This window comes from Neopsephotus bourkii, unplaced genomic scaffold (assembly GCF_033783945.1).
Source record: "Neopsephotus bourkii isolate Nb327-2 ecotype Australia unplaced genomic scaffold, CSIRO-AGI_Nbou_v1 NB_1358, whole genome shotgun sequence".
NCBI lineage: Eukaryota > Metazoa > Chordata > Aves > Psittaciformes > Psittacidae > Neopsephotus > Neopsephotus bourkii.
The window spans coordinates 2,178,416-2,204,701 of record NW_026901837.1 but is presented as its reverse complement, the minus strand read 5'-3'; the positions used below and the strand labels follow the sequence as shown (position 1 = coordinate 2,204,701).

At 40.0% G+C, this 26,286-nt stretch overlaps 1 protein-coding gene and 1 long non-coding RNA gene across 2 annotated transcripts; both read left to right on the top strand.

The window, feature by feature from the left end:
- Positions 1–8,865: 8,865 nt before the first annotated feature.
- Positions 8,866–13,842, top strand: CD24 (CD24 molecule). The gene is made up of 2 exons (XM_061366788.1): positions 8,866–9,018; positions 11,754–13,842. The coding sequence occupies exons 1-2, from the start codon at positions 8,950–8,952 to the stop codon at positions 11,940–11,942; spliced, it is 258 nt and encodes an 85-aa protein (XP_061222772.1). The 5' UTR covers positions 8,866–8,949; the 3' UTR covers positions 11,943–13,842.
- Positions 13,843–17,727: 3,885 nt separating this feature from the next.
- LOC133219504 (uncharacterized) lies at positions 17,728–19,182 on the top strand. Its single transcript, XR_009727461.1, has 2 exons — positions 17,728–18,626; positions 18,834–19,182. It is a non-coding gene; the product is annotated as an uncharacterized LOC133219504 (long non-coding RNA).
- The last annotated feature ends 7,104 nt before the right edge of the window (positions 19,183–26,286 follow it).

The window sequence follows — 26,286 nt, the reverse complement described above, 5'->3', positions numbered from 1 at the left end:
TAGCTGCTCAGGTGTTCCCTTTTCTTAGTCCATAGTCTGGAGGCAATTTCTCTAGCCTGCTGCTTGCATCCAATCTATGACCAAATAATCCCACCATCTCTTCCTCTAAGCCCATCTCTGAAAACTAATCTTTCATGCAACAGAAGCTCTTTTTCTAGCCCTTCCAGTGCTGCCTTTTTAGTGGGTACCCTGCTCTAAACTGGTTTCCCTTTCTGACACATTTACCCATATAATCTAGTGTACCATTTTTGCTATAAAACATTGTTTTCCTTCTCTTTATGACACCTTTAATGTCTTCAGCCCCCATGAACACTGAAACTTGGCTCTGTCTCTCTCCATTTACCAACTCTTTATGACACCATTTCAACTCTTGCAGTAACAACCACATTGTGAACTTCTGTACACGTTTTTTCTGCAGCCATACTGGCATCCTGCACAGAGAGTCTCTTTCTAGAAGACAGCAAGGTCTCACAAAGTACCTTTGCTTTCAGCCTACTTATTCCTTGAAAACTCATCTTTGACATTATAGTGGATAACTGGTAAGGTAAGGTGGCTAAGTTTCAGGTATGCAACGTGATTTTTTTACATTTCTTTAAGTGATGGAGATATCGATATATAAAGTAACATTATTTCCCCCCCTCCTCCCATCCTTTTCACTATCTGACTAACTGCTATAATAGAAAGGAAATGGAGATTGGCAGTGCAGACTGCTCTGACCAGTGCTGAAGAAGGCGATAAAGATCACCCTCATCATGATGATCCATCTAAACCAGAAATACATAGCTGCCTTGCCAGTGAAAAGCAATGTTACATCAGTGGTTAAGCGAATGGGAGGACAACAGTGAGTAACTTCCTTCAGTTAGTCTGGTATTAAGCCTCAGAAATTAAAGGCTCTGCATTCTTCCACTCCCCACTTTGCTGAGAGGTTTGCAATGAGGTGTTTTTGTTTGTTTTTCCCCTCAGTTTCTTGTTTGTCAATTGTCTAAAACTTTTTTTTTTTGGTAGGAAAAGTTAGTGTTTCCTAAGAAAGGCTTTCAGACTTTCGTTCATTCTGTAGTGAACATGCTCAGGTTCAGATCCACTCTAGGATTTATCTAGATACCACTAGCAGTGTTTGGCCAATGCAATAAAAGGAAAAGCAATCCATTAAGCATTTGTTATTTGAACCTCACTTGGTAGCCATAAAACTACACATTCCATGAGCAAACTTTAATTAGTTTGAATTATTTGTTTACTTCTGTTTCTTCTGTATTCTGCTCAAATTAACGTCTTTACTGTTTAGAATATAATGTTCTCTTCTCTAATTGATAGTAACTAATTCAAGATATACTCAAGTCTAACATAATTAATTTTCAAAGAGGAAATTTAAATTGTTCCTCCTAGATTTGTGTACAATTAAAGTTTGTTGGGCTTGCTGGGGGTGTTTTAATTGGTTTGCGTCAGGTTTGCTTTTAAATGCAGAAAAAAAGGCTGTTCAAAATATTTCAGCTTCCATTGTGGCTAAGGGACAAAGTTGCCTTGATTGGCACTTATAAACAATACTGCATTAGGAAGGAAAAAATCATCTGTAGGTTTCAATACACTTTTGATAATAAAAAAGAAATAATAAAAATAAAGGTGCAATAGGGAGGCTAGAATGTCAGAATAATTGTATTGCTTGGTGCCAAGGCCATCTCGTCCTTTCACAGCTCCAGAGATATTAAAGATATGTAAGTCACACAGCAGGAAGATCTGGGATGATCTGTCTCCCAGGGAAGTGTGTCCTTGCAACACTTGCTATTTAAACTCTCAATGTTCTCACCCCTGCAGCTTGCCTAATGATACCCTGTGACAAAGAGTTCACCATCTAAAAGATATATGAAGCCTTAACACTTAGTGATACACAATACATGTCTCTTTCCAGCAGTTTATCTTTTCAAATCGTAAACTGCTCCCTTTGTCTACTAAGAAATGGGGAGAAGAGCTGATCTGCTTTCTAGAACTTGTCCATTTATACATATTTTAATAATTTTTTACTTTGTTTTCTAAAATAAAGTTTCAACTTTCTCTGTTCCTGTTTGTCATTTCTTTCAATGATTCATTCTCATTACCGTGTTATCTTTGCCTGTCCTGTACTCAAACTAGAAAGTACCCAGAAAAGGTTACAAAAGAATAAGCCTTTCAGGATACCATGCCGCAGTCATGATTAGGAATGAAATCTGAAACTGTGTTGTCTGTAAGGCAGTTACCTTTTTATTTATACTATCTTTTTGATAACTGTGGGTAAAAATCTGCCTTGTCTACTGCCAAAAGGATAAAAATTAAGCAAACAAAATATGAAAATGGAAGGATACTATATTCAAATTGCAAGATACAGATTTTCAACACTTCTCAAGAGAAGATAAAGACACCCACTGTTATTAGAAAAAAAAATGTTGCTAGGCAGGGCTAAAAGCATTGTTCTTGAAGTGTGTCAGAGAGAGAAGAAATCCCAACAGTCATAAACTAATGATGATGGTTAAAATGACTAGTAAGAATGCAGATTTTCAATAAATGTTTTTTCATTTGTTTAACCTTAGAATCATAGAACAGTTAGGGTTGGAAAGGACCTTAAGATCATCTAGATCCACCCCCACTGCCATGGGCAGAGATAGCTTACCCTAGACCATGTTGCCCAAGGCTCTGTCCAACCTGGCCTTGAACACTGCGAGGAAAGGAGCATTTACCACTTATTTGGGCAACTTATTATAGTGCCTCACTACCCTCACAGTAAAGAATTTCTTCCTTGTATACCTGAACTTCCCATTTAAATTTAAACTTGTTACCCCTTATCCTATCACTACAGTCCCTGTTGAAGAGTCCCTGTCTTTGTAGGCCCCCTTCAGATACTGAAAGCCCCAACTTTCTCAGCTTGTCTTCATACAGGAGGTGCTCCAGCCCCCTGATCATCCTCATGGCCCTCCTCTGGACTTGCTCCAACAGTTCCATGTCCTCCTAATCCAGGGTAGCCAGTTCTCCCAAAAGCTTCCAGAGAGAGCCTGCATAATTCCTAGTCTGTCTTTTGTTTGCAACATACCTATGGAAGTCCTTAATGTTATCTTTGATATCCCTGGTCAGACTCAATTCTAATTGGGCCTTAGCTTTCCTGACCTGATCCCTAACTTCCTGGACAATATCCCTGTATTCTTCCCAGCCTGCCTTACCTTCCATAAGCTTCATTTTCCTTCTAAGTTTTCTCAGCAGTTCCTTATCCATCCATGGAGGCCTCCTGGTCTTCTTGCCCCATTGGAAAAAAAGCAGAGTGAAGTAGCAGTGTAATATCAGGATAACTAACTTTTCATCCACTGGTGAGAGAGGTAATGCAGAATATCACAGCCACTGAGAGAAATCAGATAGTTACAAAGATAGTGCTCAAGCTAATGGCGAGAAAAAGTTGGTTCCACTAACTGCAACCAGTAATAAATCTTATCATAGAAGTAAAATTAAAATTCAAGAAGATGGTAAAAGGGCTAACATTGCACTGTTGCTCAAGAAATGGAGCGAGATAATCTCAAAATTACATCAGACCACAAACGTTACAAGGCTGTTGCTGAAAAAACAAAACAAAACAAAAAAAACCCGACAATTCTTTCTAAGCTGCATCTACAGAGTGGTTGCATGCTGACCTGTTGGCTTGAGTGGAGCGTGCTACTTCAGACAACATGATCTGATGAAGGCAGATTTGGGAAAGTATAAAGGCAAGAGGCAAAATGCATAGAAATTCTATGAAGTAAGGTTGAAAGAACAATATCTGTTCCTCAAAATAAGGGAAAATAGAAGTGACAGATATCTGAGCTACTAGCTGACACTTTTTTGCTTGTCAGTGAAGACAGGAAGGCATCTCCAGGATGTGATTAATCTGTTTCACATGTCTGTGTTGAAACTAGATGAATTACATCATAGAAGCATTCACTTCCCTTCATCATCCACCAAGGATTTCCAAAGAGACTCACTTAGATGTAGACACCTGCTGTCATGTCACCCTTCTTTCCTCCTTTCAGTATGAAGTGCTTGATACGTTTTCAACTGGTAAACAGTTTGTGACATATCTGACCATCATTATTATCTGTGTACTTTAGTATGGCAATGTAATAAACCATTACTTTAAATCTGCATCAAAGAAGACTTTGTATTAAGAGAATTATTCTGCAAAGATAGTTTGACAAAGAAAGAGGAGGCCTATTGGCTATGGAATACCATTCACTGATTTTGCCCTGAGAATTATGTTTTAACCTGCATCAAATCAGAAGACAGAGAAAATTGATCACTTTTACTTCTGCATGTCTATAGACCTGTTATCTGACATTATGCCTGAGGAGTTGAAGGAAAGCCTGTCTTGATTTTGTCCCATACCAAGTAGTGTGATCCCAAACAATTCCTGAGCATGATTCACGGGTTGGTTCAGGCCAGGGACAACTACCCACCAATAGGCAATTCAGAGTCAGCCTCCATTTTCTGGAGGCTGGAAGTTTTAATAGTATGGGCATGGCTAGACATGTCAGTTGGCCTCAAGGACAAAGAGCAGGCTCTGCTACCATTTAATTTGTATTGATGTCACCCAAGAGTTTGCTTGATTTAGGGAGAAAGGCTTGCTTTCAAGCAGATCTGAAGCCACACCTAATTGTGTAAACTGACACCATCCCTTGAAGTCTACCCAGAAATCAAAATGTCCATGGGTATTAGGGTGGCAACTCTTAAACATTTCTTCTTGAGACTATTTCTGGAACTACAATCTCCCTTCTGCTCAAATTTCCAGGTTGATGATCCCAGGACTTTGCTTCCATAACCATATACCTCTAAATTAGGCCAGTCCAATGCTTTTTGCCACAGATAGGCATAGAAGGGAAACTGACACTACTAGAACCCTGGTGTAATCAGAGCTGGATTGTGGCAGCAGGGCCCACATCTGAAGATATGGATAGTTGAATCCAGTCAGCGTTTATTATCAAGTGGAGATTGACAGTACAACCTACCATGCCTTCCAGTAAAATCTCTATTAACATAAATTTAATATAAGCTCTCCACTGGAAGAAGGAATGTAATCCTCAATACATATTCCAAGTTCTCACCCAAGACACATGTCAAAGAGCTTTGTCCAGTTGTCTAAAATCAGTTTCAACTTGCCAGTTCCCACAGTATTTCAGTCTTGTTCTGCAATGATAGTGGAAGTGCAACTGTAAAGAAGGGTGCTCCAAAAAGTCCGTCAAATTTTGATTACATGGCTGGATCTTTGATGCTGCTAAAGACTAAACAAGTAACAGGACAAGGGCCAGCCTAACTTGTGAAAAGATGGTGTTCCTATGTATTAGGAAATATTGTCCTGTGAGTTTCTCAAGGCAAAATCCAATATAGCAAAAGCAGACATCAAGGAAACTTATTACCAGATGTTGTCAGCATAGATCAGCACACATGGGCTAATATGTGCAAAGCTGGATTTCAAAGCTGTCCCTTGGAAAAAGGTCATGTTCTAATACATAAATGCATAACGTTCACAGATGGGTATTAAATAACTAAAATAACTCATAATATGACACAGGTGAGTACTACTTAAAATATTTAAGTTTAAATGGATCGATACTGGCAGCTAAAAGGCAAGAGTAAATTAATGGTTCAGTCACAATCAGTTCTTATGAATTCCACTCAGTGCTCTGACTATACTTATTTTGCTAAAGCTTGTTCAAATTTAAATACTTTACTTATATGTCTCTGCTTCCTTTTATAGACAACCAGGGTTTTTTTTCCTGCCAGTCATTTTAGCTAATCTTGTTTGCTAATGCATTATACAAAGCAGCACAAGTTTGCTTCTCATCACTATATTGAAAGTTATGCCTATTGCAAAATTCAGTTGACTTAAAAGTCACCAGTGGAATATACAGCTGAAATTACATTTAACTCAAAAGATCAAAGTAATTTTCTCCCTTCTCTTTGGTAAGCTTTCTCATTAAATATTATGTGTTTAACTGTGGGAGGTGCTGAGTACTAATCAGAGCCAGAGAAAAATAAAGGAAGCAAACCAATGGGAATTTAACAATAATATTTAACACTGTATCTTGGCATTGGGAGAGTACTTAGAGCACATTGCTGTCAAAGGATGTTTGATTGAGAGAGTGTATGTTTTTTTATGACAGAAAAAAACCCTGTAAGTGCCTTTTGGCCACCAGATAGCAGTGCTTCACTTTATACAGTTCTCAACTCAATTACAGTGCTTCTTGCCTCGCAGAAAAATCAGTATGTTGGATCCTGGTCTCTTGCACAGATACATCTTTTTGCAGACTTCATTATAAACTTCAGCTGAAAAAAAAAGGTAAAGATTTTGGAATTAAGAGTGCAGGTGATTTATGTGTTCAGGAGGAATCAAGAATATTGCAGCTTTCCTGAATGGAGAGAGTTGCTTATAGAAATCTAATGGAGCATAGGCATTATAATTCTATTTTCCAATGACAAAAGTTTCAAAGAAAGTCTTGGTCTTAACATATTTTTAGCACTTCTCCCTTGCTTCCAGTACATTTCCTTATTTGCATTAGAATTTGCAGAATATTTCAGAGAGGTATGATTTATAGCCTCAGAACATAAACTTAACATTGTTTTATTTTTTTATTATTTCATTGTTTTAAAGCCTCTGCATTTTTCTTCAGTTTTAAATAAAGGAAGAGACTTCATAAGATTTTCAGAAAAAAAAAAAGATACCTCCATTCCTCCATTTGTCACTGAAACTTGTAAAAAGGCCAAAAGTAGAATATACTAATATAATATTAATAACAAGCAGTGTATAATGCTGTATGGTTCATGCCACCTTACAGGAGCCATGTATCTTCCTCACTTTTTACTGATGCAGTTCCAGACCTCAGGTGAGGTGCACTGGGTAAAGTGAACAGGAAAGGCCCTCTGATAGTTATTCCCTTACTCTCACCTGTCCCGGCTTTGACATTAACATGTCTCAGCTGCTGCTTTAACCTGCAGCAGCTAGTTGTGATCCTGACAGGAGTGTGCAACAGGAGTGTGCAACAGCAGCATAGCTTCCTTTTCTCCCAGGCAAGGAGGAGAGAGATTATAACGGAAATCACCTCTGGCAGCTTTACACTAGAATATTCTTCACTTGGGCTATTGTAGAGCCCTACCTAGATTCCCTTACTTTTGTAGCTCCTCCAGGGGACCCAGTGTCAGAATGGCACGAGCCCTCACTTGTTATGATTCACATGACTTCTCTCACAGGGAATTTCACTTTTCTGTAGCATTAGGTATGTCTACCGAGTGAAAAGGTGACCTTCCATCCCATTTGTGATTTCATTTAACTGTGACAACTCAAGCAAACTCTTTGTAAGGAGAAGTAGTGACAGGAATGTTTTCAGCTTTGTCACCCATCTCTTATTTTAAGCCATCATAATTTCCTTTTTTCTCTTCTTATATAGTCATGAAAACCCATCTTCTGGTAACCATCTTTGAGCAGACAGCCAGCAAGTATTCAGAGATGTAAGACTTCCAATTTGATGACTATTCCTATAGCTATTCTGTAGATGGACTATGTCTCTAATAGGAAATTGGTGGGGAAATGTCACTTCAGGAGTGCATTAGGCTTAGTGTAGCTCTCAGGTCTTTCATCTTGGTATGGAACAAGGTTTGCTATCTTGGGTGGTACAGCTTGCAAAATGCCTTTATTCCTGGAAAACCAAAATTGCTATAGCTTTGTCAGGCATTCTGAAGCAATTAATGCGGGGCTGGGTTTACAGTGATATATTTTTTCCTAACACAAGTCCCAGCATCTGGTCCTGCCTTTGTTTCCTGTGCCTTGGGATCCAGTTCTAGCAATGTCCTTAGAAACTCTTTTAAAAAAGCAGTCCTGCCCCTGGAGATGGCAAATGAGTTAAGCAGTGCTGAACATGGATATCTCTTCACACTTTGTTCTGTGATAAACATGAACATTTCCAAATCTAAAATCCATTGATTAGTCTGAGCTACCCGGACATCTTTTAAATGGAAAGAACTGCTTTGTCACGATAAGAACAGCACATCAGTGTCTCTTTTTTTGCAGTTTATACAGCGGACACAAATATTTTTGCTAATTTGGCTGTACACTGAAACACCTGACTGATTGGTGAGGCACTGGCACAATCTATTGTCTATTAAGGGAGGAGATACTATTTAACTGTAGTGTTCACTGTGCCAGAAGCTAGCACCTTAAATACACAGAGGCTGGAAGAACTGTTCCACTTGTTACACAGGTTTCCTACTCTTTAAGAAATAATGGTAACAATGAAATATTTATATCCAGAGAGTGCTTTTAATTGCAACCTGTGGTTTGAAGTCTGAGCACCAATGGTAAGGCAGCTTGGAACAAGACAGGATCTGAACTCCTCAGCCTTTCACCCGCTGTCCCCATCAACTGGGAATACTTACAGCCTTCCTTACCTTTCCTTCTCTCTCATGATTTCATATTAATTTAATTTTTTTAATGAAAACGCTTCATGTTTCTACAAACGGAAGACTTTCTCTAGAGTGACTGCAACCCAGCGTCTGCAGCCCTGTGCCAGCCCCTCCGTACCAGAACACGAAACGCTGGCACTAGACAAAGACACCACCGCCTGTCACACCTAGACGGGGGGTACCAAGGCTGGCGGGTCTGCCGAAGGGAGGCAGAGAGGAAGGCCAGCACGGCCCTGAGGTGCTGCCCCAGCGGCCCGGCTCGGGGCGGGGAAGAAGAGCCCGAGGGGGTGCGGGGACTCGCGGGGCGGCAGAGACACAGGGCGGGGGCAGAAGTGTGGGGAGGAGAAGGAGGAGGAGAAGGAGGAGGGGGTAGGCGGCGGCGGGGCGTCACCAGAGCCCGCGCTGCAGTTAAAAGGCCGGGCGCGGCCAAGGGGCGCATCCCTCTCGCCCGCAGCCACAGCAGCAGGAGCGGAAGCAGGCGTACCGGCAGGACAGCAGCAGCAGACGGACATGGGGACGGCGCTGGCGGTGCGGCTCGGCCTGGGGCTCCTGCTCATGGCCCTCCTCCTCCCCACGCAGGTGAGCCCCGGAGCGGCTCCTCGCTTCCCCGCCGGCACGTAGTGCGAGAGGCGAGAGAGCGGCTACGCCGAGACCCTCCCTCAGGCTCCCGCCACCGCGGCGTTGCCCTCAGGACCGGGTTGGGGCGGGTTTCGCCTGAGGGGCCGTTGGGCAGGCGGCCGTTAGGGGTGCTGCCGCCGTCCTGCCGCCCGGACCCCCCACAGCGGTGCCCCACCGAGCGGCGCCTCCGCCCCGGCGGGGAAGCCCGGCAGCCGCGGCTGGCGAGGGGCCGTGGGGCTCGTCCCGCAGCCCTCCCGGCGGCAGGAGCGGGCTCGGGCGGGCGGTGGGTACGTGCCCAGTGCCCCGAGATGGCAATGCCGTGGATTACCCCCGTCAGAACAAAACACAACAAAACAAACAAACAAAAAAACCCCTGGAGAAGTTGGAGTTGGCCGCCTTTCTTTCCCTCAGATCTTCGAGGGAAAGCCTCGAAGAGCAGCGTTAGTCCCCCCTTCCCCCCCCGGTGATAAGAAGGGGAACGATCCCCTCAAACCTAAGTTAGCTCCGGGAGGGCAGCAGCATCCTGCTCAGAATCTCCCCACACCGTATGGGGCTTTGGGTCCCGTTCTAGGGTCATGGCGGGAGCGGGAGGTTTGGGAGCTTGAGGCTAAGACAGTAGCCTCTTGCTGCTGTGCTGGCCAACTTTTATCCTTGCAGCAAAGGTAATGAATGCAGTAGCGAGTTGGCTTTCTGTAAGCAGTCAAGCCAAGCGGGGCTACCAACTACCGCATCCATGTGTGGAGACCACCTTTTGAAAAGGGTCCGCTTTGCGGTATCACAAAAACAGCAAAGTAATCCCTTTGGTGGAGATTGCTTTAAATATTCCCCCCCAAACCTCCCCTCTTTGTTTCTAAAGGAGGGCTTTATCCCTTCTCCATTGCGCTCAGTGGAGTCTTTCCCGTGGCAGTGATGAGAGCAGGATCACACCCTTTGGGTTACCAGTATTTGTCATATGAACTTTAAAAAGACCTGCAAGGTTTCCATCCACTGTGGAACTTGGATCTAAGCCCTGCCACTTCCACAATAAAAAAACTAAAAAAAACCCAACCACCAAAACCAAACAAACCACTAAAAAAAAAAAAAAAAGAAACCTAAAAAAAGAAAATCGATAAACTAGGTTTTCTGTTTAAAACTAAGAAAACAAAGTGGGAAATGGCAGTGGAAACTTTGTATAAGGACCAAAAGAATTCCAGGGCGGGTTGGGACCTGCCTGGTATCCAGCTTGTAGGTTATTAACACTGCAATTCATTATTGATCACTTTCGGACTGGTTTCAACAGAAACTTCCACACAGCGATTTCTTTTTATTTTATTTTTTTTTTTATCCTGCAGTCCTAAATTGCTTCCAGCATGTGGCCACTTGCCAAAACCCCAAACTACCAGAAGCCTTACACCATCCCGGTGTTTTTCTGTTTCATGCTTACTTATTTATTGTTCCCATGTAGAAAATACTTAAAGAAAATGCTCATGAAATTTTCCAGTGAATTTAACATTAATTTCATGGCTTCAGTATTGCAGAACTATAATTATTTTTTCTGCTAGAGAAAATTAATTTTCTCAGTAACACTAGAAATATGAGACAATAAAGACATCTTTTATGGAAAGTATTATTTATTAAAGTAGTTTTTAATTGTTTGGGGTTTTTTTTTTTCTTAAAAAAGAAATCTGGGTTTACTTCAGCTAACTCTTATTTGAGCTTGCCAGAATGCTCTGGTATAATACAGAGCTGCTGACACCAAGCCTGCTGTATTGTGCTAATTCTTGGGGATTCTTGCCCTTGTTTTTTCACCCTCGTGTACAACATGCATTCTTCCACTGGAAGAAAAGAGCACGTTAGCTTCACTTTGAAAGTTTTCCTGTGTATGTGTAGGAAATAGCCTGATACTGAAGTTACATAGAGTGTATTTTATGTTCTATCACTATAATGCAGTTATGGGAGGGAATTGTTTTTGTTGTTGTTGCTAGCTTGCTTTCTGTCAGAGTTTTTTAAATTTGCTATTATTATATGCTATCCACCGCATTCTTTATGTGTGTGCTCTAGTATGCAGATAGGTTATGATTTAATCAGTACAGCTCCATTGTTCCAAGTTCTGCAGTTTGGTACTACCATGGCAAGATAAGAGTCAAGAGCGGCTGAGATATAAAGTCCATTTACAAGCCCCACTATTGCTTGAAAGGAATCCCCAAACCCGGCCCAGAAACAGTAGCAATGGAAAACAAAACCCATGTTTGCTTATATTTTCGTTTGTGGTTTAGTCTGTCGAGGCAATGAATTCATACAGTTGTCCAAAAGTCTTTTCATAGTAAGATTTATATTTGCATAGCTTTACATTTGCCTTTTTTTTTTCAGTGTGAGTTTTTTTTTTTTTTTTTTTTTTTTTTTTGAAACCTGCTTCTCCAGGTCAGTCTTTTGTTTTAGTGCAGGGTTTTGATAAAGTAGTAGTTATGTAACATCAGAAAAACACTTAGAAAAATGTTAGATTTATTTCTTTAATAATGCCACACATGCATTTCAAGATGTCTTTGTCCTTAATGGCACAATGAGAGGCATGAGCAATTGTGTGTATCGTATCTGAGTACTGTGACTGGGTGGTGCTACATGTCGTTCATTACTACTAATTTGTCTTCTGATTTTAAAAAAAAAAAAAAAACCCAAAAAAACCCTTTTTGTCACTACTTTTTCCCCTTGCATTGTAGATTTACTGCGATGCCAATGGAACAAATGGAACAAGTCCAACACCAAACAATTCTTCAAGTTCCACTTACCTGTCATCTGTCACAAATTCACTGAACAATACCACCACTCAGGGACATGGAAATTCCCTTCACTCAACCACGAGTCTTCTTTTCATTCTCTCAGTTTCTGTTCTGTATTTTTGCTGTTAAGAAACTCTGGCATGGAAATGGCTACCACTCCCACCCAGTTTCCTGAACCATCTGAGATGGCTAGATCTCTGACCCAGCATGAAAATAAACCAGACCAAACTCCACATCAAACCAGCTTGGTTCCACTCCATACTCAAATTAGTACCAGTCTGACCTAGAGAAGCACTCAGTATTCTGACTTTCCAAAGCTGACCAGTGTGAAAGACCAACTTCAGCAAGAAGGTAAAATGATGAGCTCTTCTACCAAATGAGTTGGAATTTGAAATAAAGGATGGAAGCAAAAAGAGACAGTATTGACACCCCCTGATTTAAAGCTGAGAAGAAATGCAGTATCTTATAATAAGGATGGATGATAACATTCCACCAAGAAAAAAGGCTGAATGGTTTTACCATTTAGAATAAGAATTTGAAGAGATTTTATTTTCCATTTAAATGTTGAAGTTGAGAGCCTCGTATAACCACTAGAGAACACAGAAAAGCTCGAATGGTCTGTTTCTTGCAGAGCCTATATGGTTATGATCTGTGTGTAGTAGGATGTATGCAAAAGAAACAAAATATCAGTAAGATGGATTTCTTCTATAATTCATTTGAATGAAATGGTTACAAGGCTAAAATAATTACTAAGTTTATGTAAGAATCCTCTTTATTTAACCTCTGAGTCCTAAACAAATGACTAGCCAGGCAGGGCTAGTTTTGAAATGACTAAAGCCTATTGGTTTTTGTAACAGTTGAATTATTTACAGTGGAAATTTGAATTTGATATTTTATTTAAATTGTTTCATATTAAACCATATGTGCCAGAGAAATAAGGTGTGGGAACACTGGGAAAAGTACCAGGAGCTTTTTGTAAGCTAAGTTCAGGCAAAACCAGAAAAAATCAAGGGATAAATATCTCCTTTTTCCCCAATTTCTCCTCCCAGGTTCTACGAATTGTGTAAGGTCTTTTTGCTCCTGGAACTTTCCTTAATGATGAAGGATTTGTGGAATCTTCTGAGTAATGTTCTAGTGCTGCTTTTTTTTAATTTTGGCACAAGGTGAATAACTTACTGTTTTTTTGGTTTTTTTTTGGTTGGGTTTTGTTGTTTTGGTTTTTCTTTTTTTTTGTTCTGAATAGTTTTAATTGTGATAGTTTACTTTAAGCATGGGCTAATATTTGTGGGGGGGAGAAGGAATGGGGAAAGGAGAGCAAAAGGCCAAAAATAAGAAATTAAGTGACCAGGTGTTTGGAATATGAAGACTGGAATCATAATTTAATCAGTGAATTTAAAAGTTACCTTTGTAAATACTACTTTTTTAGAATTTTCTGAATCAAAATTGCTACACTTGCACATATTGTTTCTGTATCATCCAACACTTTAGATAATAGAATCTGGTACTTGATCAGGGCAAGCGTTGTTGAGGAGGTTCAACTGCCTTGATGGTAAAACCTTGTCAGAAAAAAATGAATAATGTTGATATGATCACATGTGAGTATACATGATCACATCGCTGTGTACAGATAGATACTGTGGTATAAGATCATGTCAAATATGAGTGGCTCTCGAATTACCTTTTCTTTTTTAAGGTGCACACCTCTCAGTTATATTACCACCAATCCAGAATATCACATGTTAATAGCAAACTAACACAAATTCATGTCAGAGTACATGGACATTTCCTTATGCTTATCATTTGTATCCAGTAAAATGTTAATGATTGTATTTTTGTGTTTGTGTAATTATGCTTTGATTTATTAGCTACTGATTTTCATTGGAAAAAAACTGTAAATAAACCAGTGGACAGGCAATGCATTCTAGATGCACTTCCAGACACTTCTACGAAAACTTGTAAGTTGCCTGCTTAAAGTGAATGAACTGTTAAGCAAGATGGTATATGTGATTAAAAACCTCAAGGTCTAGAACTGCTGAAGTGTACTTAGTTTTATTTCTCTGTGAGGTTTAGCAACACTGGGAATCTGGATTCTGCTTTGAAATCAGTGAGTGAGATTTGAGTAACATCTCTAGTAACTGTAGTAAGATTTCCATACTTACTACAGCCTGTTTACTTTCAAGCTATCTTAATCTTTCATTTTAGATAAACAGCACATAGAGTTTTCCTTTAGTTCTTAATGTGACAATGAGGTATTTTTTCTTATGATAGCTAAAATTGTTTTTCACTTTCCAGTTGTCAAATGTGAATTAACTGCTTGAGGTTTCTGTCTCTCACAGACTATAGTAATATCATAAGAATATCCTCATAATACAGGATCACCATGCTCAGTGAAGGACAGAGTGGAAGAGGTAGGAGCATGTGTAGTATTTTGCTGAAAAGCAAAAAACACCTGCACGAGAATTCAAAAACAAATAGTTCCAGTTCATGACATTCCAAAACGGTGCTTTTGTTGTTTTCCGGGTATGCTACTTTCTAACAACCCTTAAAGGCCCAAAGCTATTCTGAGTGGTTATCTTTACTCCCTGACTGTGGAGAAAAACATTTAAAAGTGCCATGCTACTTAGGCAGGCTGCACAACCGTCTGCATTTGTCAGTGGGAAAGAGGCCCCTGGAGAGGCCTCCCAAGGCCAAGGCTCTGGAGAGAATGCAGCGTGGCAGGCCTTTGATTGTGTTCCTTTACTTTTCCAGTAGGCTGAGCAAACCCGAGGAGCAGGATGAGTTTATCAAAGCTGGCTGTTTGAATAAATCTTGGAATGCACAAGGAGTAGAGGAGCACATTGTTCCCTTGTTTAGCTTTCCTGTAAGTGCTCCAGAAGAAAGCATGAAGATAACCAACCATTACCTGTCCTGTATTTTTTTTTATTATTAAAATAAAAATCCAAAACTGAACTTGAGAGACTCTCCCAAAAGAGACAGATCAAAAAAGGCTGCAACAATGGGCCTTAATTCTATGATGTACCATTAAAATAAATGAGGTATAAGGATATGATTGAAGTTAAGTTTTTTGGTAAATATTCAAATGAAGTGGGATGGTTGGCTTCAGTGGTGGTGTGCTTTTTTTTTTTTTTTTCTTTTTCTTTTTTCTTTTTTTTTTTTTAAAGCCTCTGGAGTGTTTGAGATTTTCACCAGTCCAGATGAGTGATTTAGAAAAACAATCTGGCAACTTTGTTCCATTCACAAAACAATGGGATCAGTGAGGAAGCAGTCTACCCAGGGAAAAAGTGCATGATGGATTTATGTAACAAAATGGGAAGGCGGGAGGAAGGGAGAAGAATGGAGCCTACCCACTTCACAACTATTTAATTTTTTTAAATGACACCTATAAGAACTGGAGCCAGCACTTACCTATGCTTCTCACTTTAATGAGTCTGTCCATCTGGAGTGTGTCTGGATAACGTATGTTGCAATGACTCTGAAACAATTCTGCTTCTGTCTGATGCATGGCACTGCTTTCATTGTAAACATACGCTTGCCACATATATACTGAATAAAGCATAGTGTTGTTATTTGAATGAAATAGCCTAAAATGAGCGCTTAGAATTTGTGTGCAGCCTACTACTGTTCCTTCCTTCACAGCATCATATTCTGAATAGCCCTTTAGTTTTTTTAAATTGCAGTTTTCAGCTGGTTTAGAAATCTGCAGGGACTTTGAATGAACAACTTCCATTCAACAAGAAGGCTCCACAAGGTGAGGTATTTTGGGCCTGATCCAATGCTGTCATACCCATAAGCTTCTGCTAGTGCTTTCCTTGTTTTCAACAAGATGAAATCATCTACTCTGAACCTTTCTCTCCATGTGTGAAAGGCAGTATGCATGGTGCTGCTGTGTTATGCTAAGAACAGCCCTGCATTCTCTGTGGAGATGTGACATTTTTCATGTCTCAATAAATGACTTTTCAAATGAACACAGGGCTATTCTGTCAAGGCATTCACAGGTTTTAGCCTAATCCCTCAAACATTTAGGATTTACCTGTACAATGCAAATACCCTCACGCTAGCTCAAGACAGCAGTATACTCCCTAAAGTCATTAGTACAATATTTCGTATGGAATAATTTCTCCTGAGAGTAGTTCTTGCACCACCCATTGGCCTATGGAAGGGCTCATGAGAAGGAATGCTTGCAAGACCAGGGTTTTTTTTCTGCATCTTTCCAAGTCAGCATTTCCCTGCACTCAGGTTACATCAGTCTCCACAGCAGACCTCACAATGACACCTTGTACCTGAAAGCGAGGATGTATATAAACATGCATACCTTGGAGGCAGTTCAGAGTGATTTGCATTTTGTGTGCATTCAGGCTTCATAGGGATTTGATTTCCCATACATGACTGAAATGATTTAGACAACAGGCTTTATCATCCAGCAACTTGATTGTAATGGATACAATTGGGAACATTTCTTGGTTTTGCATTAACAATAACTTTGAAACAGGATCTGTCAGCTCCACCTCTGAACAGCACAAACCTCTTCATTACAGAGAGCACGTTACATTTTATGCACTGTACAGGTCTACTGTGCCCCAACAGATAAAGGTGGTTATTTTAAATTCATCGTTTTACCTGCAGCAGTTTAAAGAGCAGTACTAGGCTTCTGCAGTACGTGCTTTAAGATGCAATGTTTTCATCATTATGCAGCAGCCTTGGGAAAGATACTTGATCCTTACTTTGGTTATCAGCCTTCAGTTTTCCAAGAGAAGCCCTCACCATTCTGCTCATGAATGCATAATTGCTCTGGTTTAGTCTTCATCAAAATGTCCAGAATGAATGACCTGGAGCTGAAGAAGAAACATGATCAATTTGATACAGCCCAACCCAAATCCTAAACTAATGAAATCTCATCTGTGAACGGTCATTCAATTCTCTCTTGAATCCAGCAGTACTCCCTGCAATGTATGTGCTACAAATACATGAATAAAACATTTTCAAACTTTTCAGAAACAAACCGAGACTCTTTTGTGCTTTCAGCTTAGCAGGAGCTATGCTTTAACAACTGATGGATGCACAATATAAAAACTGAGCACGCAGCAGAATTAAATCGTGGTAGCTTGGTTTTGCTGCATAAACTGAATGATCACATTCCACCAAAATCTCTCCTGAATGACCTAGTGTGAAAAGTATTCTTTATGTGGCACAAATTATTAAAGGAAGCAACGCCTCTGTGAAAGCAATTGTTCTGTTTCCCTCTTTTCAACAACTCTCATTGTAAACACAGCGTGGACCTTTTTCAGATTGCTTACTGTGCATAATGTGGACTTAAAGTCTGTGTTCATTACACTGAATATGTAAACTTCACTTGGCAAATGCTGTATATTTTTTTCCTACTGAATTAGATAAAATGCAAACAGTTTTGAGAGATAAGACTGAACTTTCAGACCAGAGAGATACATATGTCAGAGTACAGTTACAAATGCATATACTCTGATTGATTAGACTAGTAGGATTCAGAACTGATTGAGTACCTACAGCTAATTATAGCAATTAGAGCCATAATAACAGGGATTTAAAAACAATTTTAAAATTGGTAGTAACCATGGTTTGAGGACCCTCGTTGCTTTAGGAGTCAGTGAATTTTCTCTGCAAGCAATTACCTGGTAGTTTTTTAGTTACTAAGACAGTCCGTGGTACATTAATAGCATGAAAATGGACTTCACAGAATCATAAAATATGATACAGAATACAGACGTGATGGAGTCTTTGCTCAAACATGGCAGTTTCAGTGTTTCAATGTTGCAGTACAAATAAGTTTTTTAATAATGAGCAAAAAAAGTCCTTTGGCAGGACTCTAAGAGTAATGTAAAAATGTGATATTGTTATCTTGAGACATGATGATATTTGCTGTCATGTATCTGCTGCTGCTGCTGCTATTTGCTGTCATGTACCCTACTATCTACAAAATTTTGTATGTTTTCTGAAACTTGCTGGCATTTGGTGTCTTTCTGTAGGTTTCCAAAAGTATCTTCAAATTCCTTTTTAAGGCTATGATAACTACTCTGATCTCGTTAACCTTCCTGTTTCAGGAAGCTAACAGAAAACTACACGCAACGCAGCAGATTTTTCACATTGGAATTAGTCATTGCCTCCATTTCAAAATCCTCAGGCTTCCGTAAGGTGTGCCCTCCTGCAAAGTGCTACCAGTAAATGAGCCAACGTGAAGCATTACCAGGATGACGGACTACTTTGGTTTTGTTTGGTTTGGTTTTCTGGGGATTTTTGTCCCCTGCCAGTCCATGTTTTTACTGAAATTAAAATATCAAAACAACACTCAGCTATATTCAGGACACAATGCAAACTCCACGGTAATTTAGCCCTGTTAACCTGGCACTGATCTAAGCCCTTTACCACAGTCTCACAGTAAGCAAAAATACATTGCTAACACGGTGGAGGAACTGGATGAGAGGTAGAGAATCTATATAGACTCCTGTGACCTGACTGAGATGTCAACTTTGATCCCAAAATGTGTGATCTAATCTGCTAAGGATTTGTGGATCTTGCTAGGTAGCTGGTAGGGGTCTGTGACTTCAATGAGTATTTCAATATGTTTACATTTAGCAGGTCTGTTCTTACTCAGCAATGCAGGCTGACATTGCTCAACTTCTACCCACTCTTGTTTTGTCTCCAGTCTTATATCATGTGTTCCTCAGCACAGAGGCACTCATTGCTGAGTGTCTGCAAAACTCCTATTAGGCATTTGCTATTTGTCAGCAGGTTTTACACTGCTTTCTGTAACAGCAGTAATTAAAGCCCAGGTCTTCAAAGGTAATTTGGTGCCTGACTTAGAATTCCTATTGAAATCAATGTCCTTGTGAGTTGTAGTCTGACTGCCTTCCCTGTAAAATTAGTGCTTGATATTGAAGGCTTTTACAGACCTTGTGGGATCTCTGCTTATTTTTCAGGGAAACAACAATTAAGTCCCTCTTTTTTTTTTTGTTTTGCTTGCCTGATTGTTTGCTTTCTGTATGACAGAACCTTTGATTGCTGTGGCAGAAGGAGTGCTTGGAAATACCTTCCCATCAAGGTGGTGTCGTTCATCCCTGCTACAGCCGGATGGAAGGTTTCCTGGTGTACAGCTGCCCCGGCCTCCACAGCCTGCCTGCCCTCCTTCCACAGGCAAAGGCCTGTCCTATGCAATCCCATGTGGGGATCATTACCATCCCAGAGGAGCCACGCTGCTTGGTGGTTCAGCCCAGGGACAGCTGAGGGCCCCAGTCAAGCCCCAAGTTTGGGCTTGAGCCAGCCATTGCAGTTCATACTGATTTCTAAGACAGAAGGAGGGGCTAAATGAGTGGCTGATCAACTGGGAATCTGTAAAATGGCATTTGCTTCCAGCTGGACCTTTCATGTTTGTTTTCTAGTAACACTGAAATACTGTATTTACTCTTACTCACCATTTATGTTACTGTAATTCTATAGCTAAGTGCCTTGAGATGGTCTTGGCCCTGAAGAGCTTGCAGTCTTACTTCAAAAGTAGACACAGCAGACGGGTAGACAAGGGAAAATATGACTCCTCTCAACCTCAGCACACCCCAGCTCCTGTATGGAGCAGGCAAGGCTCCCCTACCATGCAAACCATTCTGAGGCAAGAGGGAGCTACTGGCTGCAGAGAAGGAGGAGGGCAAACGCCTGGGGTGGGATGGCAACCGCAAGTGTCAGCCTGGGGTGGAAGCTGAAGCCAAGGGCAGGGAGCAGCTTGCCTGTGCACCCGTGGGGAAGAAGGTCCCCTTGGTTATGGCATGGACTTCTGAACTACCCCTCTCATATGCATAGCCAGCAGGTCCTGAACAGGTTGAGGGAAGTAATCACTACCCTTTATTCATCTCCTGTGTGACCGCATTTGCAAGAGAGTGTGCAAAAGTACAGAAGTAAACTGAGAGAGGCCAGACAAAGCCACAGCAGTGGTCTTGGACCTGACACATGTAACATAGGAAGAGGGGACTGGGGAGCTGGGTTTATTCCACCTGGGAAAGAGGGGAAAGATTGTGTATTGATTGCTGTCTTGCACAACATAAAGAGCAAGGTTTGGGGTAGAAAGGCTGGGGAGGGATGGCAGGTAATGTGATCTGGTGTGGAAAAGGGCAGCATTATGGAGGGACTGAAAAAATAAACAAATGTCTGAAAAATGCTTATAACAAGCCCTTCAACAGAAGAAATCTTACAAGCCCCAAATAAGAAGTCTCACGAACAGTTTTGACACTGCAATTAGCAGGTCTGAACTGGTAAAATCCAGAGTAGAGCAATGAAAATCATGAGAAGGGTAGATGAGAAAAAGTAGAAAAAGTGGAGCATGTTTAGTTGTGAAAAGTGGGAAGCACAATGAAATCTGAAGGTAAAAGGTGCTAAGATATAGCAAATAGCCTGTCCTTCATATGTGCTGTGAAGGAAACAAGTAGTATACTGATGCATTGAGCTAGATTGCTGGGGGAGCTTGTGGATGTTTCTGAAAGCAGGTTAGATAAACATCTATTGGGAAATAGTTTAGATCTAGCTAATCATACCTTTGGGGCAGGGGAGGGCTGGATGACCTCTCACGGCCTTTTTTCCTCTCTGGATTGTTATTGAATTGCTATTTCACTGCTTTTGAGCTTAACTTTACTGCCCTCCAATGAACAACCCCATGAAAAGTGGAGCTAAGGTAATTCTGGTGTCTAACAGAAACCTCCTGTGTGAGCTGAGCCTTTAGAAAAGCTCACTGTCTGTCATAGGAGACAAGTGCACGTTCCCAATTTCTTAATCGCCATTTTTAGAGGACATTTCTGTTTCCCGCAGTCCTCAGTTTTCATGACGTGAACAGGAACTTGATTCTCTTTGGGACTTCAATCAACCTGTTAAAGCCTGTTGAGATGGGCCAGCAGGTTCCAACATATGAACTAAAGAAATGTGAAGATGTACAAGCACTGCATGGTATGTAACCTAAAAGTCAGTTAGCCAGGATGGAAATTTGGGGAGTTTTAAATGATGAAAAAACCTGTCATCCATTTGATGGCATGAGGGATAGGGTAAGGAAGGGAAAAACAAGTTCAAAGAAGTTGTTTCTCAATACCTCTGTCCTTGAAATATACATCTGTATGTAGCCACCCTAAAATAAAATGGTGATGAGTCGTTTGTCAAATGGCTCAAATTTACTGTGCTTGAAATTGTAAGGAGCTGTTGAAATTTTAGTAAGTGCACAGGAGACCTGAAACTAGTGTGCTATGAAAGGTTTGTTTGTTTTGTCTAATTTACATCTTTCAACCTTTCATTTTCTGTAGAAGGAGATAGAGCATGAATTACCTTTTTAAAGAAGCAAAGATTCTCTAAAGGTTGCTATAGTCTCTGTAGTCCATTCAGCACATTCAGAACGCAAATTAGTTCTACATCAGAGTCTTTTTGTGAGGTTTTTTTATTACAGTGGGACAAGTAAAGCCCTCACATTTCTTCTTTAATTTTAGATAAAAGTGGATCAAAAAGTGGATAGATGTCTTTATTTGTATTTTTAAGAGTCTTTTTAATACTTCCTTCTATCAAACATGAAAAGGAAAATAGTTGTATTTCTAAGTATTTGGGGATGCCTTTGAAGAGATGAGCAAAGAAATGCTTAATACTTTGAAACTATCTATTATTGAAACTATCAATTATTTAAACATTTTTTCAAAGGCAAAACAGGATTCTCACCAGACCAGCTTTGTATGTCGTTTTTCTTGTTCTGACAGATTCTCTATCTATCTGTAGTGTAATGAGAAGATGGTCAGACTAGCTTTATGTTTATCACATGATATTTTTCATCTTCAAAATGCTTTGTGAACATCAAGCAAGCATATCAACTCGTTTCTCTAGTGGATACTTGCGTTGAACACAAGCAACAGATCATGACTTTTTGCAAAATCCTGTGGGAGTCATTATATACTAGTGTTAATTTAAAAACCTTCAAAATATTAATCAAGGCAAAATTAGACTTTTGGCAAACTGAATGAAGACCTGTTGGTTTGTCTGCTGAAGGTTTAGTATTATTCAGGCTTGCTTTTGCAATTTTAACTCAGGTTTTTGTTGACATCAAAGAGTGCAGCACTGACCAAGGCAGCACAGTTGCTCACCACCTGCTGACTGATGCCCATCCCATTCCTGAGCAGTGATCAGTGGCTCCTGGTCAACTCCCCTCAGTTTCTATGCCGAGCATGATCCAACCACTTTCAAGATGCATTAACAGGACTTATGGGGGGTCCTGACAAGAAAGGCAGGAAATATACCAGGAAAACCTTATATCTTAGAGTTTTGTTGTGAGAAAACTATGTTGGGGGGTTGCTTATTCTCTGAAGAGCTCTAATTAATCAGGGAATATGTAAAAGTTGTGGTACCAGGAAAGGTGACGGTGAAGAAGAAATGGACCAGTTAATCGTTCATTTCGTAGTATCAGATACTGCTAGATGCTTTTTTAATAAGATTTGACTCATAATGTGTGCAGTTTGAAAACCTTTTCATCTCAAAGGTAGAAGTAACTTGGAAAAGTCAAGGAAACCACAACTGGAAGACTTCTTAGGAGGAGTGACACCATTACACATCTTCATATCATTGAAAGTTCAATGTTTGTATGCAAGAAACATGCAATGACATACAGAGGAATATAAAATGTGGTATAAAGTTATCTGATTATATGCTATTTTGTTTATGTGACCTTTCTTATTTTCTTCTTATTTTCCATTAAAAACAATCTCCTATTTCTCTTTCATCCATTTTCTTCTCTACTGTTCTGTTTTTAATGTTTATTGTTTGGTTTTGTTTCTTTTTTTTTTTTTCCTTCTCTTATGATATTCAGTGCCTTAATCTGTGTCTAGTTTTGAGTTTTCTAGAGATAGCCATAATGTTCCTCCCTCCAGTCTTACACTATGCATATTTCTGAGAGGCTTTTTTATGATGTAGAAATTGGTACCATATCTTAAAGATTTGTTCCCCTTCCTTTTTAGCCCACTCCCAGTATATATTTGGGTTGGTTTGGGTTTGGTTGTGGGTTTGGGTTTTTTTTTCCCAGATTAAATCCTTTCTTTTTTTAACAAATAATAATGTAGAATTGATGTCTTTTACAAATTTCTGTAAAAAATCTGTTATCTTCCTCTTTTGTTAAATCATAAACGGATAATGCAGATGTGGAAGTATTCTGAAGTTCTTGAATCAGTACAAAAGCCCTGTAATTACATCTATTATTAATAGCTTTCATTAGTAATTTCTTTGAGTTTACATTGGTCCTTTCATCCAAAAGGCTTATGGTACTATATAATAAAACATCCATTACGTCTTAAAACACCCCCGGAAGACAAATAAGTCTTCAGACTTGCCAGAGGTGTGGGAGAGGAACTGAGGCAAAGACTGCTTATAAGACAGGAGCGGTGAGCCAGTGGTAGAAGGAAGAATAATTCTCATGAGGCCTGAATTCTTCCCTTAAATTTCATCTGGGTTTGGTCTTTTTTATGTGTGTAATTTTACAAGAGCTGTGTCCGTATCTCACATTGTCATGAGCATTGTTGCGGAGGAAGCAGTCTCCTTTGTCCTAGGAGAGAATGAGAACAAGGAAATTGAGCATTTCTCTGGTCAGACCCTGAAGAACCGGGCCTGGGGTCCCAGAGGCTTGTGCTTAACCTGGTGTGGTGGTGTGTGTCTTCTTTTCCCTGTTTCCTGATAAACGCATTGCCAGAAGCTGGAGGAGGTGTTACTTGAATATGCACCTGAATTTCTTTCTGAGTTTAAGCCAATGATACAGCTCTGCTTTGGCAGCATTCTCTGGCCCCTTTGAATGGAGACACATGTACTAACATCAAATACCACTAACCTGTGACTAAAAAAAGAGCCAGAAATTAAGTAATCAGAATGAATTGTGTAGGCTATCCTGGATGTGCAATTTTTTCTTTGAATAACAGAAAGAAAAGCCGTTTGCAAGACCTTGTTTTGTGCTGTCCACACACCTTGGCACTCGGATAATGAATAGCTTCTAGTTAATCATTTTAATGATTTACCAGAGCTAGAGCAAAAACCAACATCTACTGTTTTGAGGAAGTCAAATACCTGAGCTGTTTGTCATGAAAGGCTTCTTCTAATGGCATGTTCCTTAACCTTACAAATAACCAGAAGTTTGCACTGATCCATGGGAGTAAAACGGAAGAACAAGTTACATGTCAGGTACTGCACCTCACCCATGGGCAGGCAGATTAAACTTCTGTCCATAGCACTTCCTTGACAACCTGAGTATAAAAGACTTCCTTTGGTACATAGTTGCTTTTTGCGCCTTCTAGACTGGAAGCTTCTGTTTCTTTTTTTCAGTTCATCATGTTATATAGCAGCTTGACTCTGATGTTGGAGCTTAAGCAAAGGAGATGACACAGCTTTTGAGCTGCTTTCCTCTGAGGAACCTGACTTTGCATCTGTTCATAGAGGAATGGAGCAAGAGACCTTTCACAGTTGCTGATGGAGTCAGTCTGCTTAAGGTGGTGGTAAAATTATTCACCTGCTATTTCTTCCTGAAAGCAAGGTCCTTTGATCAGGTGAAATAATAGCAGCAATTCTCAGGGGCTTAGACGTAGTGTTCTACAGGAATTGTATTATTTTCTACTGAAGCTAGCAATTTCTTTTGCTTTCCAGACTTTCCAGTGTTAAACTGCAGCCATTATACTTAACCAGTTCTGTTACTAGTTGAGGTGGCACTAGGAGCACAACACATGGATTGTAACCCTGCTACCAGTTGCATAAACATAAAACAAAATGTACCTGCTGCAAAACAAAGACCTTACACTTGAAGACGCTACAGTTTGTTGTTGCTAGTTTGGGGCAAATACCTTCCTTTTTTGTACTCCATTTTCACTTTTGAATTTTAAACTCAGTCCTTCTTATCTGACAGATTTTTCTGTCAGAATTATCAAACGGGTATTCTTGACTTCCTCCCCTTTAGGCTGACCATATTTTACCCAAATTTGGTATAGTCAATGGGAATTATCCCTTTGCTTTGAAAACTATGACATGTTGAGGTATTCGTTTCACCTCTGGACTGCATAAGAAACCTCAAAAGCTTTCAGCACCTTCTCAGTTGCTGCCTACTTGTATTTCACTGCTGGAAGGAAGTCCTTCAGGCAGTGACATCCATCCATATGTTTGTTTCAATGCAAATTGTTTGAGGATACTAAAAATTATGAAGCCTTCATCTGACAGCTCTTCTCAGACATTTGTTGAGCATCATTGACAATAATTCCTTTTGGTGATGTGCACATACATAAATATGCAGTGCTATCTGAACTGAAGGGATGTAGAAATCATTCTTGTCAGTACTCCCATCTAGGGCATCTCCATGTGTGGGGCTGGAGTACCTACAAGGGGGAGAGCCATTGCTGCAGTTTGACCTGAATCTGCTCAGTAGGCTCAGAGGCCCCTCTGGTCCATTGCAGCCACGCCGGAGCTGCATGACTCCCCTCTGGAGATGGATGCTCTCAGTTTGGCTATGGTGTTACTGAACTATGAGAGGTTCCTCTCACTGCACACATTAGAATATAAACATACATCTGATAACGGGAACTGAGAGGCCAGTATATCTGAACAGCAGCAGAATAAAGGGAAACCTTAATTTTCCATACATGCTCTCCTACCTGTTTCCTACCTGAGAGCTAAAGGGAACTTCACACACACAACAACTAAAGGGAGAGGAAGAGGCCATGAAATCGTACTGATTCATTTAAGTCCAACCTTCCTTTCTTCTCAAGAAAAATCATTTGGCTTTAATTGTTTTTAAAGAGTAATTTCTTAGCAATTGTTTCCTCTCAGATTGCTTCCCCTATCCTCAATCCAAAATACAACTAACTCACTACTTCAAGTAGGAAGTCTTTTTAGAACAAATCATCAATATATACTTCATAATCTATTTGTGCATCATCTTTGACTTGAAATTATAAATAATTTTCTTTTGGAATCTAGATTCACCCTTGTGGGCTGAACTAATCCAACTTGTTATTCATTCATGGAATCATAGAATAGATTGGTATTCCCATTAGAGGGGCACTTGAATACAAACATGCACAAAGCTGTATGACTCAGTGGATGAATAAGTTTAAGACACTTGAAATGAAGCACTTTCATTATACTGACAGTAATTTCATATGACATATGAACTGTCTGCAATGTAATAAGGAATTGAGAGAGTAACACAGGAATCCACTGGGCAGAAGAATAACATGAGATCTGTTTAAAAGGAAAAAATTGCAGCATCAACCTACACTCTGTCTTGATTTCAAATGCAAATTACACTAAAAAAATGCAAAAGGCTGAAAGGTAGATAGAAAATGGAAATTCTTTCTTAATTCCTGAGAGTGCACGTCATGCAAAGGCAACATTTTCTGAATGTTATTCACACTTTTGACTCTAATCATATCAGTTTCCAAGGCAAATTATTTTTCAGAATAGTCTATAGTTA